The sequence below is a fragment of the Microchirus variegatus genome, assembly GCF_963457635.1.
Source record: "Microchirus variegatus genome assembly, chromosome: 10".
NCBI classification, from domain to species: Eukaryota; Metazoa; Chordata; class Actinopteri; order Pleuronectiformes; family Soleidae; genus Microchirus; species Microchirus variegatus.
The window spans coordinates 6,045,369-6,058,245 of NC_139811.1; the positions used below are offsets into that span (position 1 = coordinate 6,045,369).

A 12,877-nucleotide genomic window follows, 5' to 3' on the forward strand; every position below is an offset into this window, starting at 1 on the left:
CCCACGTCCTTGCCGCTCCTCACCTCATACGCGTTCTCACCAATCTGTGTGTGTGTGTGTGTGATGAAGCTGCATATATTCACTTTTCTTTTAAAATAAGAATACACACACACACTGACACAGAGCAGTCCTGAGGTCAGTGGTGTCGTCCCAACCTCGTTTACATTCTTAAATTAGCGTCACTGTGTGTGTACGAAGGCAGGCGAGGCGTCGTCTTTTGTTGTTGTTGTTGTTGTTGTTTTCAAGTTGAGAAAGAGAAGAAAAAGAAAACAGGTGGCGAGAAAAAAAAGGTCTCGTCAATAAATAAATAAATAAATAAACCGAAAAAAAGCAACGAGCCTTGGTCAATAAATTATTAAGTTAAAGGGGTTTCTGTCTGTACATGTGTGTGTTGTTTGCTTGCATGTTGTGTGTGTGTGTGTGTGTGTGTTTGTTGCTCTGTAGCTAAGGAGAAGCAACGCAAAGCTCAGCTTCCTCGTCCTCCAGAGACGCCACAGCTTCGCTTTTCCTCTGACAACGCAAACAGAGCGGCTACGGCAGACAAATGACAAAAAAGCTAGCTTCAGCCATATCTTTTGATTTTTGCCGTGCATTTAAAGTTCTGTAAAACAAAACAAAAAAAAACCAAAACTATAAAGTAATGACAACATGTGTGAGAGGAAAGCACTGAAAACATGTTGTTTATTTCAGTGTCAAAGCTTTGTTGTCGTCGTTGTCTATCAAAGATCCAGTATGTAAGAATTAGTGACACCTAGTGGTCACAAAGCAGATTGCAGTGATCACATGCAGAGGCTTTGACGTCGTTGAATGAAAACATGTATTTTTAAACTTTCCAAAGCCTTTGAGAGAGAAGCGGGACAGGGTTTTCACTCCCTAAACTCTTTGGGTGCATAAATACAGTCAAATGTACCAACCGTTGGTCATTTTTAGATCATTAATTAACCTGGTTATGTTTGGAAAAATGCTTAAATCGTGCTTTTTCGATCTCTTACAGTCACATTACGTGTGTGTTTGATGACCAAAGAAGTGTTGTTTACGGTCCTTGAATGCACCATAAGAAGCTGCGATGATCTAAACTTTATAACGGGGTTTAATGTGCACTGTCATTATAACTCTCAACATGGGTATATAACATGTATCTGCTGACGTTCTGAATGACAAATGGCTTGGAAACGCCATAAAAATGGCATCCGTACTTATTAATTTCACGAGTGTAGGATATGTAAGCTTTCAAATTTAAATAATACAAGTCGATCGGGGTCTGATTTGCTTAAGAAGCTGTCATTTGTGTACCATAAATCCATCAGACCGTCATATTTTGTGATCTGGCAAATGCAGACGCATCTATACCATGTGAGTATATATTTAAATTAAACATAATAAAATACAAGCATGATATAAACGGCAAATTTATATGAGGATATTCTCCTTATTGTATTTCAAATTATTATAGATTCTTATGGACAAGTGTTAATAGTCATATTGCACCTATTTTATCCACCCGCCGTATAAAAACGCTTCATATCTCAGGTCTGTTGTTGGTGTTGGTCACTAATTCTTCACAACACGGACAAAATAAAAAAGTGTGGATGAAAAGAGTCAAAGAGAAGAGGAAGCTTGTGACGATGGCAGCAGCAGCAGCAGCAGCAGCAGCAGCATAAATAAACGTACTTCATATAAAGTATTGTTGTCGTGATGTGCGTAGTTGCCGTGGCAGGAGTAAAAACTTGCAGTTAAAGGTGTGGCAGTCAGGTGTGTGTGTGTGGGGGGGGGTGCATTAACAGGAAGGTTAAAGGTTAAAGGTCAAGGGGGTTTTTACATATCAGTGGTTGTACATTCAAGGTGAGAAGTTAGGAGGCGCTGTCCTGCTATGGCCTTCACAGGCGAGTAGGGGTCAGGGGTCATCTGTAGGTGTGTGTGTGTGTGTGTGTGTGTGTGTGTGTGTGTGTGTGTGTGTGTGTGTGTGTGTCGGTCGCGTGGTTACAGTCGCACACTCGTGGGCAGCAGCAGGGTCAGTGGTTTCCTCGTCTAGAGAAGGATGCATTTGCCTTTCTCCACCCACGGGTTGTTCTTCATCAGCTCGGGATTCAAAAAGGGATCCTCGGGAACGCCGTCCTCGATCCACTTCACCAAACTAAGAGACGGAGAAAGACGGAGACATTTGTACAACTTTATTAACACTTTACTGTTTTTTTCCGGTAGATAAAACCTGTTCATTAGTGAGCTTCAGATTTAGTGAGGAGAACCAGGAGAGCTAATGATTTCCCTGTCTCTTGTTATGCTACGCCTAGCTAAAATGCTAAAATCAGAATCAGAATACTTTTATTATGCCGGAGGAAATTGTTTTGTTACAGTTGCTCCGTATCAGACTCAATACATTTACAGAAGAATAGTACAAAAAATTAATTTAAAATTAAATTAAAACAATTTTATTAAAGAAAACCAAAAAGAGTGCAAAAAATTAAGATTAAATTTGAATTAGCACAAACAAAAAAAAAATCTAACCAAATCTGCATCAGTATCTGGGCCCCGGCCGATGATTTAACAAATCTGATCTTAAATGATTTTCTTATCTTATCACACAAAAAAAAAATTGAAGTTCAGAGCTTTTATCCTGAAAAAATGTCAAATTCTCTGTTGCTGGAATTGACAGTTAACCTAAACTAAATGTGTGGTTTGAGAAATAAGAATAAAAACACTGCTGTTGTCATGGAGATAGCCAGGTTAGGCGTTTAAATGTCCATAAAATGATAATAATTATAATAATATGCATTTGTCTTCGTTAAAAGCTGGTGATTATTTAGTTATCTATTTATATTATTATATATATATATATATATGTGTTTTTTTTTTATTATTATTCATTTATTTTATTTTTTCCTATTTATTTTATATTTTATATATACAGTATATGTATATTTATTATATTTATTTTTATTTTTTTGCCTTGTTAATTTCCCCTCATGGGCCTTTAATGAGTTTAAATAAAACTTTAAATAAACATACAAGCTGGTGATTAAAGACTTAACGTCCACATTCTTGTTAGTTTTAAAAAAATAGGTTGCACCATTTTTCTGCTTTCCTACTTTTCCTTCACACACACTGGAACTTAATGAAAGCGGTGCAGGTTCATGCGTTCTCTTAATTTTGCTTCCGTCATCTTTTCATCTCCAAGGTGTTTGTTGCTAAGTAACAACTGACACGGCAGCTTTTAAAAAAAAAAACACTCCAGATTCCTCCACACATTTCTTGTGTTGGATGCTTTGAACTTTACTTTCTTATACAACAAGGCAGCTTGTAACTCGTCTATATCGCTAAGTTCAACTGGAGCTAATATGGAACTCGGAATTACGACATCTGTTTCCTGATATCTCGTGATGTTGCATACTAGACCTTTACCCTGACAGTCATTCAAATATCCATAAAAGCTTGTAACTGAATGAGAAAATCCAGTTGTTTTTGTCACTGTATCTCAGTTTCCAAGTAATTTTTTATGTATTTTCACAGTGTCGCAAAAACACTGACCCTGAACCACCACATCAGACAAAAGACAGTCTGTTCTGAACAGTGCAGATGAAGACTTTTTCAGACTTTTCTCAATAAGTCCTTAATCTGCTGCCACTGCAGTGAGAGCACAGAGCTGAGCGATGGCTGCAGCTTCCCTTTATCTGACACAGTGGAGTCACACTGCTGTAATTTATTATCACTCACTGTGGTGGAATGTTGGCCCACAAATATCATCACATTGATTTTATCATTGTGGTTGTTATATTAAATAATAACTAACTTGCTTTGTTATTAATTATGTTTCACAGAACACATTTAAAGGACCCATTTTTCCCCCCAGTTGGTCAAACTAAGCGTAAACTAAGCTGTGTTCGTTTAAATCACTTCCTATTACAGAGTTAAAAAATGATTAATTATTATATTAGAGTTATTGAATTTGACCCTTAAAAAAAATAAAAAATAAATGTAATTTAATTAAATTTTTTTCAGATCTTTTAGTTACTATAAAATGTGTTATAATTGACAGAAACGCAGCAAAGCACATTGTAGGGCTTTTATTTTCTTTGAAGGAAGTCAAACTTGACGTCAACCTTTTGTCAGAATAATGAACATAAGACCCTACAATAATCTAAAAAAATATATATATTTTTTTTTTTTGGTGAAGTGGCCCCTTTAATTGACGTATGTACAAGTCAATTAAAAATCCTAAGAGTTCCACATTATGTAAATGTACTTTAGCCCGTGTAGAAGTGTAGTTCAGTCCTTAAATCTAGTACACTGTATATTTTACATACTGTGCATCAGCATCTGTGCGACGTCAATAAGACTTTCAATTTAAATTGGGTATAATAAAATTATATTTTGAAAAGTTATGTGTTATAAAAGCAAATATTTCACAATAAAAGCCTTGTTTCATAAAAGTAAATGGAAGTTGTATTTTTTTTGGTATTTGAGACGTTGAATCTGTGGTGAAAGATCTTTTTTCTTTGTTTTGTGTTGCAGAAATCATGACATCTAAGTTGCACAGAGAGCGTTATCAGAGGGTGATACTGGACGACGTACTCAGTGACGGTTTTGGAGGACTTCTCTCGTTTGAAGGCCAGCTGGTACTTGAGGCTCTCCACCTCCTTCTTCATCTGGGGCAGGTCCATCTCGTCCATGGCTGCAGCTCGATGTAAGGGCTTCTTCTCGACCTGCACACAGGGAGTGAATGATATATAGAGTTATATATTTATACAGCAGTGCACAGTTGTGTTAAAGTACGACTCTGCCCAGCAGCGAGAGAGGAGATTCTTCCACTTACAGCAAAGCAGAACAGAAGCTATTTGATTTATATTGTGCAAACAAGAGCGGAGCAAAACTGGCAAGAGCCCACTTATCACTCCAGGATATATTCAGTCTTTCACTACTTCTTCTCTTTTGAGCTGTTTTCCCTTCTAAGGGCCAGGAATTTAATTACATTTACAAACAACGTGTCTTTGGTACGGAAGCGTAGAACTTTCTCAATGTTAAAATGAGAAGGTCGGGGTTTATCGATTGATTATTGCGTGATGTTTACATCACAGCTGCTGCAGGAACTCTCTCGCTCATCACTCTCTCGGTGCAGATTCCTCCCACTCATTATTACGTGGAAAACTATCTCGTTATAATGAAAAAACCGGCTCAGTTCTGAAGTTGTACACGTCCGTAACTTTGGCACCTGTAGTCTGATCATTTACTACAAAGACTGATAAACTAATCAACATCCGCCGCGTCCCATTTGTTCCTCTACACCTCCCTGAATGTAGTGATGAGGCTGTAGCACAACTTAAAGCTTTATATATAATCCTCACAGTTGTCAGTTAGTGCATGAACATAATAATATATGGACAAGCTCAAATTATTCAAATAAAACATGAATATATTGATCTAAAAGTATGTGATATCTTGCATCAGAGAAAGTTGAATACTCACTTCTTTAGTATTTAACCAGCAGGATTGAACTAGTGTTTTAAGTATTGTATATATTTTCATATTTATATTATATTATATCATACATATGCTTTTATGCTCATTTCACTTCTGTGTCTTTGATGTAAATGCAATGATGTTAAGAACTCTGTGCTGCAATTTGTGCATCAAAGGTAACTTATTATAAGGTGATGAGGAACCTATTGAAATTGCTCAGATTATTATTATTATATTATTATTATTATTATTGTTATAAAGGGACGCAAAATCAGTAAAATGAACAGTGCATGCAACCCTTACACGGCTCGGTGGTAAATTGCCATGTGAATAATACACAACTCCTTATATGGACATCCTGGGGGGCATATATTTGTTTATAGGTCACATCTTCAGGCTGTACAAAATGCATTTTTTTCTTATTCTTATTATATTTATAATAATAATTCATTGTATTTATGTGTTGTTGAGACATTTCTTTAGATATTTTGTATCACCTTTTTTTTTGAGTAATTTTTGCTCAGGTGTCTTTATATAGTTTTTTTAATTAATATTTTTAAGACACTCTATATTGCACATTCTTGTAGCCTCCGTATAACTACGTTTAACATAGAGAAACGCATTATTTTATGTTAACATAAACGTGGGAGTAAAAATAGTATTTTCAATGGTTTTCAATTGGAAGATTTTTGCCCCGAGGAACAAATTAGGGTTAATTTGTTTTATATCTGTCTCTGCAGAAAAAATAAACAATGTATTAAAATCAATGTTGCTGCAAATCATTGTAGTTTTTTTTAGATAGAAAAACAGTCGAGTTGTGAAAACAAACTGGCAATTAAAGGGTTAAGATTTAAAATATTATATATATATATATTATTAATATTTGATATGTATATTTCAGGCAAGATTGACTAATTTAAAGTGGAAAAAATACAAATTTATAAAATTTTTACAGCTGTTTTTGGGGAAGGTGGCGCTTTCTGCCACTAGGAACAAATTAGTAAGTTCTTTGCGTAGCTTAGCCATTTGTGGCTAATTTAAGAAATTGAGATCTGAGTTCTAGAGTTGACCAAAAATTAATATCCTCTGGAAAATCTGAGCTACTGTATATTCATTCAACACAACCAAAATGGCTTAAATTCCATTTACTAAATAAATGGACCCATTTTAAACTATGGGTTTACTGAATCTAACATAAGGCATCAGAACTTCGTAGTATAACGCGCGTCCACGTAGAGATTAAGCGAACCTGTTAGCATATACTTAGCACACATAAGAGGCTGTTGTCATTAAATGTCCTCGGCGAGGTGAGGGATAAAGTGGACGACGCTCAAACAAATCTCATTTACGGCTGATGGCGAGACTCAAGGAGAAGGAGGACACTTGGCTAATAAATGTCCTTCTCTGCAGAAAACCTATCAGACCGTGTTTGTACAGCGTCGTCCTCGAGGAATAACCTTTTCAGGTTATTTAATGTCTTTTATCGTATATATTAAATACGCTTTGTTTTCAGCAGCTCTTATGATAACAGATTAAGAGTATAGTTTATTTTGCTGTGCCGTATTGCAATTTAAGGTGAATATTGAGGACTATATCGTCTCATTTACAGTATCTTGTATAGCATATAGCTATTTTAGCTATTTTTAGCTGCTATTTTAGCAATATATCTATCACAGTTGAATGAATTAATGTCTTTTTTTAGGGTTACATTCACCGAAAATCAGAAATGTGGAGAAAATACATAAAAGAATTACACTTAAAGTTATAATATTGGTCATTTTACATTGTAAACTGTAATTATTTTATATTTTTGAACCTCTTAAAGAGTTTTACACCATTTCAATTCATCATCGAGTCCTTACTTTGCTCGTTTCAGACATAAATAATCCTCATAAATTATAATATCATTCTCTTAGTATAACGAACGTCTGTTATCAGAATACATTTGTACTGATATCTCCTGCATTTCTCATCCAAACTATGTCAAAGTCACACTTTGACGCCCTTAAATCATAATAATGTGCAGTTCTGAGAGGGTTTTTCAGGTTTCAGGTGTTTTACATTATTTTGCTGCATTCATTCAATCCAGGACCTCTTTCTTTTCTTTTCTTTTCTTTCTTTTTCCAATCAATCATCTTTCTGCTCTCAAACGTCAGAGCTAAATATAATCACCAGGACGAATGAAATGCTGCTCGCGACTAATTTGACAGGTAATTACGTATCCACTTATCCAATAATGATAATTATTATTGAATATTTCCTGGCTTTGGCCTGCGCTGTAGAAGCAGAACAGAGCGTATTTAGTTGTAATACAGTGGATTTTTTTCAGTTTCTCATTCATCCCAAACCTGTCAAATAAAACATTTAAACAATCATTAAAAGTACATTAGAAGTATAATCTAATTCTGCGGGAATATGACTGCGGTGTCATCTTCTCATCCCATCAGCGTACAAGTTTTAATGACTGTTTTTGAAAGAAACTGTGCAAAAAGACTTCGGTTTGTTTGTTTCAGCAAAGCTCTAATGACCTTACAAAAGTATTTCTCACTCTATTGATTAGAAAACAACCAGGAAATACAGGATATATGTGTGCAGTACCTGTGTTTGTCCTATTATTTCATGTGAAAAACAGCTGCTGTGAGTTTAAATCATCATTAAATCACTGGAAAAACAACACGAAATGCCAGATATCAGAATCTGACGGACCTAAAAATCACAGTTTGTGACACATCACAGCAAGGTCACTCTTAAAGGGAATGCAAAACTTATACACACTATATAGTATATATCACATATAGGCATTATATGACAATAATTAACAGTGCAAATGGGATTTAAAGGCCACATTAAGTTGAATTCACTCCATATAGCATATAAACGTTGTCCTGGTCGTCTGCTCTCTCACACTCCACACCCACGCTCTTTGTGTGTGTGTGTGTGTGTGTCCACTGCACTCCGCTCAATAGCACTCTTCCCCTCTTGTGTGTGTGTGTGTGTGTGTGTGTGTGTGTGTGTGTGTGTGTGTGTGTGTGTGTGTACATTGTGTGTTTGTGTACCCCTGTGTGTGTGTTTACAGTGTTGTGAGTCATCTGAGGATTGGGCAGAGATGAGTGCCGCCCGTCTAGTCAGCGCTCAGAACTGATCTCATCGAGGTGCTTCAGAGACAACGCAGGTATTTTTTTTACAGGGACATGAAATACTACTTGATATTATGCAGTTTTTTTTATTTTATTTTTTTTTATGACAGTTTAGTGAGAGGGATTTGAACAACTACTCCACTGCATTGTCCACTGACATACAGTGACAGCTGGCTGTGTTGTTTTTGTTTCAGTGGCTCTGAAGCTCTCTCCTGTGTTTTGGTTTTTTGACCAAATAAAATGTAGTTTATTATTGGGGAGAAAAAAAACCTGAATCAAATAAATAATAGCCTATGCTTGTATTATATGTATAAAGAAAGTGTATGCAACACTTTTAATGTTCTCAAATAAACGCAGCATGCAGCAAAAATGACTAAATTTAGTTTTAATCATGAGTTTCGCTTGTAGCATCCACACGTATTCAATATATATAAAGAAAGTCTGAACATACATATAAAGACAGTCTGAATATATATATAAAGAAAGTCTAAACATACAGTATATATACAGTAAAGAAAGTCTGAATATATAAAGAAACGCTGAACATACAGTACATATACAGTGAAGAATGTCTGTATATATATATATATATATATATATTTATAAAGTTTGAACATATATCAAGAAATCTGAATATATATGTATAAAGTCTGAATATATCTAGAAAGTCTGAACATATATATATAAAGAAAGTCTGAACATACAGTATATACACAGTACAGAAAGTCTGAATATATACATAAAGTCTGAACATATGTAAAGAAAGTTTGAATATATATATATAAAGACAGTCTGAATATATCTATAAAGAAAGTCTTAATATATATAAAGTCTGAACATGTACGTATATATATAAAGAATTTGTTCCTAGGGACAAAAAACGTCTAATTATCTGAATTATCTAATTCACCGAACAAGCACTCGTTTTGTAAACTGGTGGATCTTTTCGCCCTCTGTTGGCCACATTTTCGCTGAACTCTCTCTCTATTTTTTCACGTAGATTCACATGTATACAGTGGTTTCGCTAGCTTAACAAATTTGCTTAGCAGTGATGGCCTCTCACTCATGAAATGCGTTGTTACCTTGTTTCCAGTCCTAAAGCTAAGCTAAGCTAACTAGCTAGCTACCGACTGTGCGTTTGATTCACGTCAGACAGTCACTTTTAAAGCTGTAATGGACCTATTTTTGGCTTGAAGTTGTCAATATGATGAACTAAAACAGTATGTGTGTTCATATTTGACCGCTGTAGCCTTGCTTTGACTTTGTTATTGTTTTTGTGGCTAAAAACTACAGAATTTACAGAATATCCAGAATATATAACTTGAATTGAAAAGAAAAAATAACAGAGATATGCAAATTATGACACAATACCAGCACTGAGGAAACTTGTGGAGAGTGGAAAAGAAATATTAATATATAAAATTTTTACAGCTGTTTTTGGGGAAGGTGGCATTTTCTGCCACTAGGAATAAATTAGTAAGTTCTTTGCGTAGCTTAGCCATTTTAGGCTAATTTAAGAAACTGAGATCTGAGTTCTAAAGTTGACCAAAAATGAATATCCTCTGGAAAATCTGAGCTAATGTATATTCATTCAAAACAACCAAAATGGCTTAAAGGTGCATGATGTAATAAATCTAAATCAACTGGCCATAAAATCCTCCTAATATGTCACAGAGACTCAGGAATAATTTTCATATAACAAACTGAACTCACCAACAACAACAGTACAGACAAAATATTCATATTTAAAAAAAACATTTTGCAGACTGCAAATCATGTTTATGTTTTGAAATCAAGTTTTGGAATGGGGCGCCACCTACCGCCGTCTACCAATCATTGCAGTCAGTAGAGTCTCAGCTGCCGAGCAACTACGGGTTGCCAGTTACGTCAGAAAACGAAACCTAAAACTTCTCGGTATTTTGAATTTGAATGTAGCAACCGTTTTTGACCACATTCTTACATATGGCGCTTTTAAATTGCACGTACTAAATAAATGGACCCATTCTAAACTATGGGATTTACTGAATCTAACGTAAGGCGTCAGAACTTTGTAGTATAACGTGCGCCCACGTCGAGATGAAGCGAGCCTGCCATGGTGGCCTTTGTGTTAATATGGAAATGTGAAATGCTCTCATTAGAGCTATTCTGGGCCACCGTAGGAACATGTGCAGCACAATAAGACGGACGCTGAAGGAGAACCATCGTCCATCGAAGACGCTACGGCCTCGTTCTGCGGCGCTTACCGTTGAATTATTATAGATTACAGATGCAGACGGTGCATATTTGTGTCCTGAGTCGTGAGTCTGAGCAACATCTGTGAGTGCATGTGTGTGTGTGTGTCCTAACAATATTAGACCGACACAAAGAGGCAGAGTGATGGCCGGTTCCTGGCTCAGATCAGGTTTCAGCAGCATCCTCCAGAGACCAGAGGAGGATTGGATGCTTTCCTCTTTCTATCTCTCATCCCTGTTTTCTCTCTGTCTCCTTTACTCTTTCACTTATTTTTCTTCTACAAGAAGATTCATCTTTCTTTCTTTCTTTTTTGTTGTCCCCCCCCCTCCCCATGCATCCTCTTCTCCTTGTACAAAAAAAAGATCTATGGTGTTTTAGTTGCTCACCCTTTACTGCCGCAGTGCTACGAGTAGCAGGAAAACAAAGAAATAGTTAGCTTTGACGCTAACAGTTTTTCCTTTTTCCGATTAAAATGATATAATGATCTGGACAGCGTTTACATCAACTTGTACACATAAATCTTATTTGCAGGATATGGGATATTTACTCTGATCTCTTTATATAAAACAGCACTGGGAAACAGAGCGGATTTTTGTAGTAAAATTCAATTAAAGGTGTCATATGTAAGAATGTGGCCAAACACGGTTACTACACTCAAATCAAAAATACCGAGGTCTTTTAGGTTTCGTTTTCTGACCTAACTGGCAACCCGCGGTTGCTCGGCAGCTGAGACTCTACTGACTGCAATGATTGGTAGACGGCGGTAGGTGGCGCCACATGCCAAAACATGATTTGCAGTCTGCAAAATATATTTTTCAATGCAAATATTTTGTCTGCACTGTTGTTGTTGGTGAGTTCAGTTTGTTATATGAACATTATTCCTGAGTCTCTGTGACATATTAGGAGGATTTTATGATTTATTACATAATGCACCTTTAACTGATAATATTTCAGTATATGCTTTGACTGCAGTTACAAAAACCTACATATGGTTAACTTTCCTCTTTTTGGGCGACCCTCCTGCCCGTCGCTGTCATTAGCATTCCCCTCCATGCTTCCCTGCGTCGCCTCACGAGCGCCGACTTTTGCCTCCTGATTAGATTAAGTGTCACGATAGTTGAAAGATTTCCTGTAACTTTCCCCTCCGTCACAGAGCTTCAGAGCAAGAGACTGTGAGAGCGTCCGAGATGGTGTTTCTGTAATCATGAGACCTTTATCGACATCCATACTGTATGTAATGTATATGTAACACTACCGTTCAAAAGGTTTGGGGGTCGTCTATATGATTTTTGTTGTGTTTTTCATTAAAAGTCAGACTTTTATTCATCAAAAGAGTTGCAAAATGAATAGAAAATATAGTCAAGACATTGACAAGATTAGAAATAATGATTTTTAGAACCAGCAAAACTGTTTTCAGCTGTGCTAACATCATTGCACAAGGGTTTTCTAATCATTCAATAGCCTTCTAACGCCATTAGCAAACACAATGTACCATTAGAACACTGGAAATGGGCCTCTATACACCTATGTACATATTCTATTAAAAACCAGACGTTTGCAGCTAGAATAGTCGTTTACCACATTAACAATGTATAGAGTGTATTTATGATTCATTTAATGTTATATTCATTGACAAAAATAGTGCTTTTCCTTAAAAAATAAGGACATTTCTAAGTGAGCCCAAACTTTTGAACGGTAGTGTATATGACGGGGTGGAAGTAACTAAAATTAAATGGAGTGGAGGAAAAACATTTGATTCTTAGATGCATCGTGATTCAGGCACGGACGATTCCGAACGGATTCACAAATGTCCAAATTCCCGATTATTTAAATTTTAAATAACGTAAAACAGGCGGTGCGAAAAGGCGCAAGTTTACATTTCGTCTTAAATATGTGACGCGCGAGTCAAGATGCAGTCGTAACTTACTAACGTTTTTCATAAATGATCATGGAAATGAATCAAAACCTCTCGTTTCTCATCACCAACGCACTGTTGTTTAAAAATAGCGGCGAGTAAGTGTGAGGGAGTGATTACAGAGCGACACGGAGGCTTT

At 36.1% G+C, this 12,877-nt stretch overlaps 1 protein-coding gene across 1 annotated transcript; it reads right to left on the reverse strand.

Annotated features, from left to right (window-relative positions):
• Positions 1–2,028: 2,028 nt before the first annotated feature.
• On the reverse strand, positions 2,029–4,679 carry gng13b (guanine nucleotide binding protein (G protein), gamma 13b; the record flags this gene model as incomplete). Its single annotated transcript, XM_083896896.1, has 2 exons — positions 4,570–4,679; positions 2,029–2,134 (listed from the first exon to the last, which is right to left on the reverse strand). Exons 1-2 carry the CDS (start codon positions 4,665–4,667, stop codon positions 2,029–2,031), a joined length of 204 nt encoding a protein of 67 aa, XP_083753022.1. The 5' UTR covers positions 4,668–4,679.
• Positions 4,680–12,877: the final 8,198 nt, after the last annotated feature.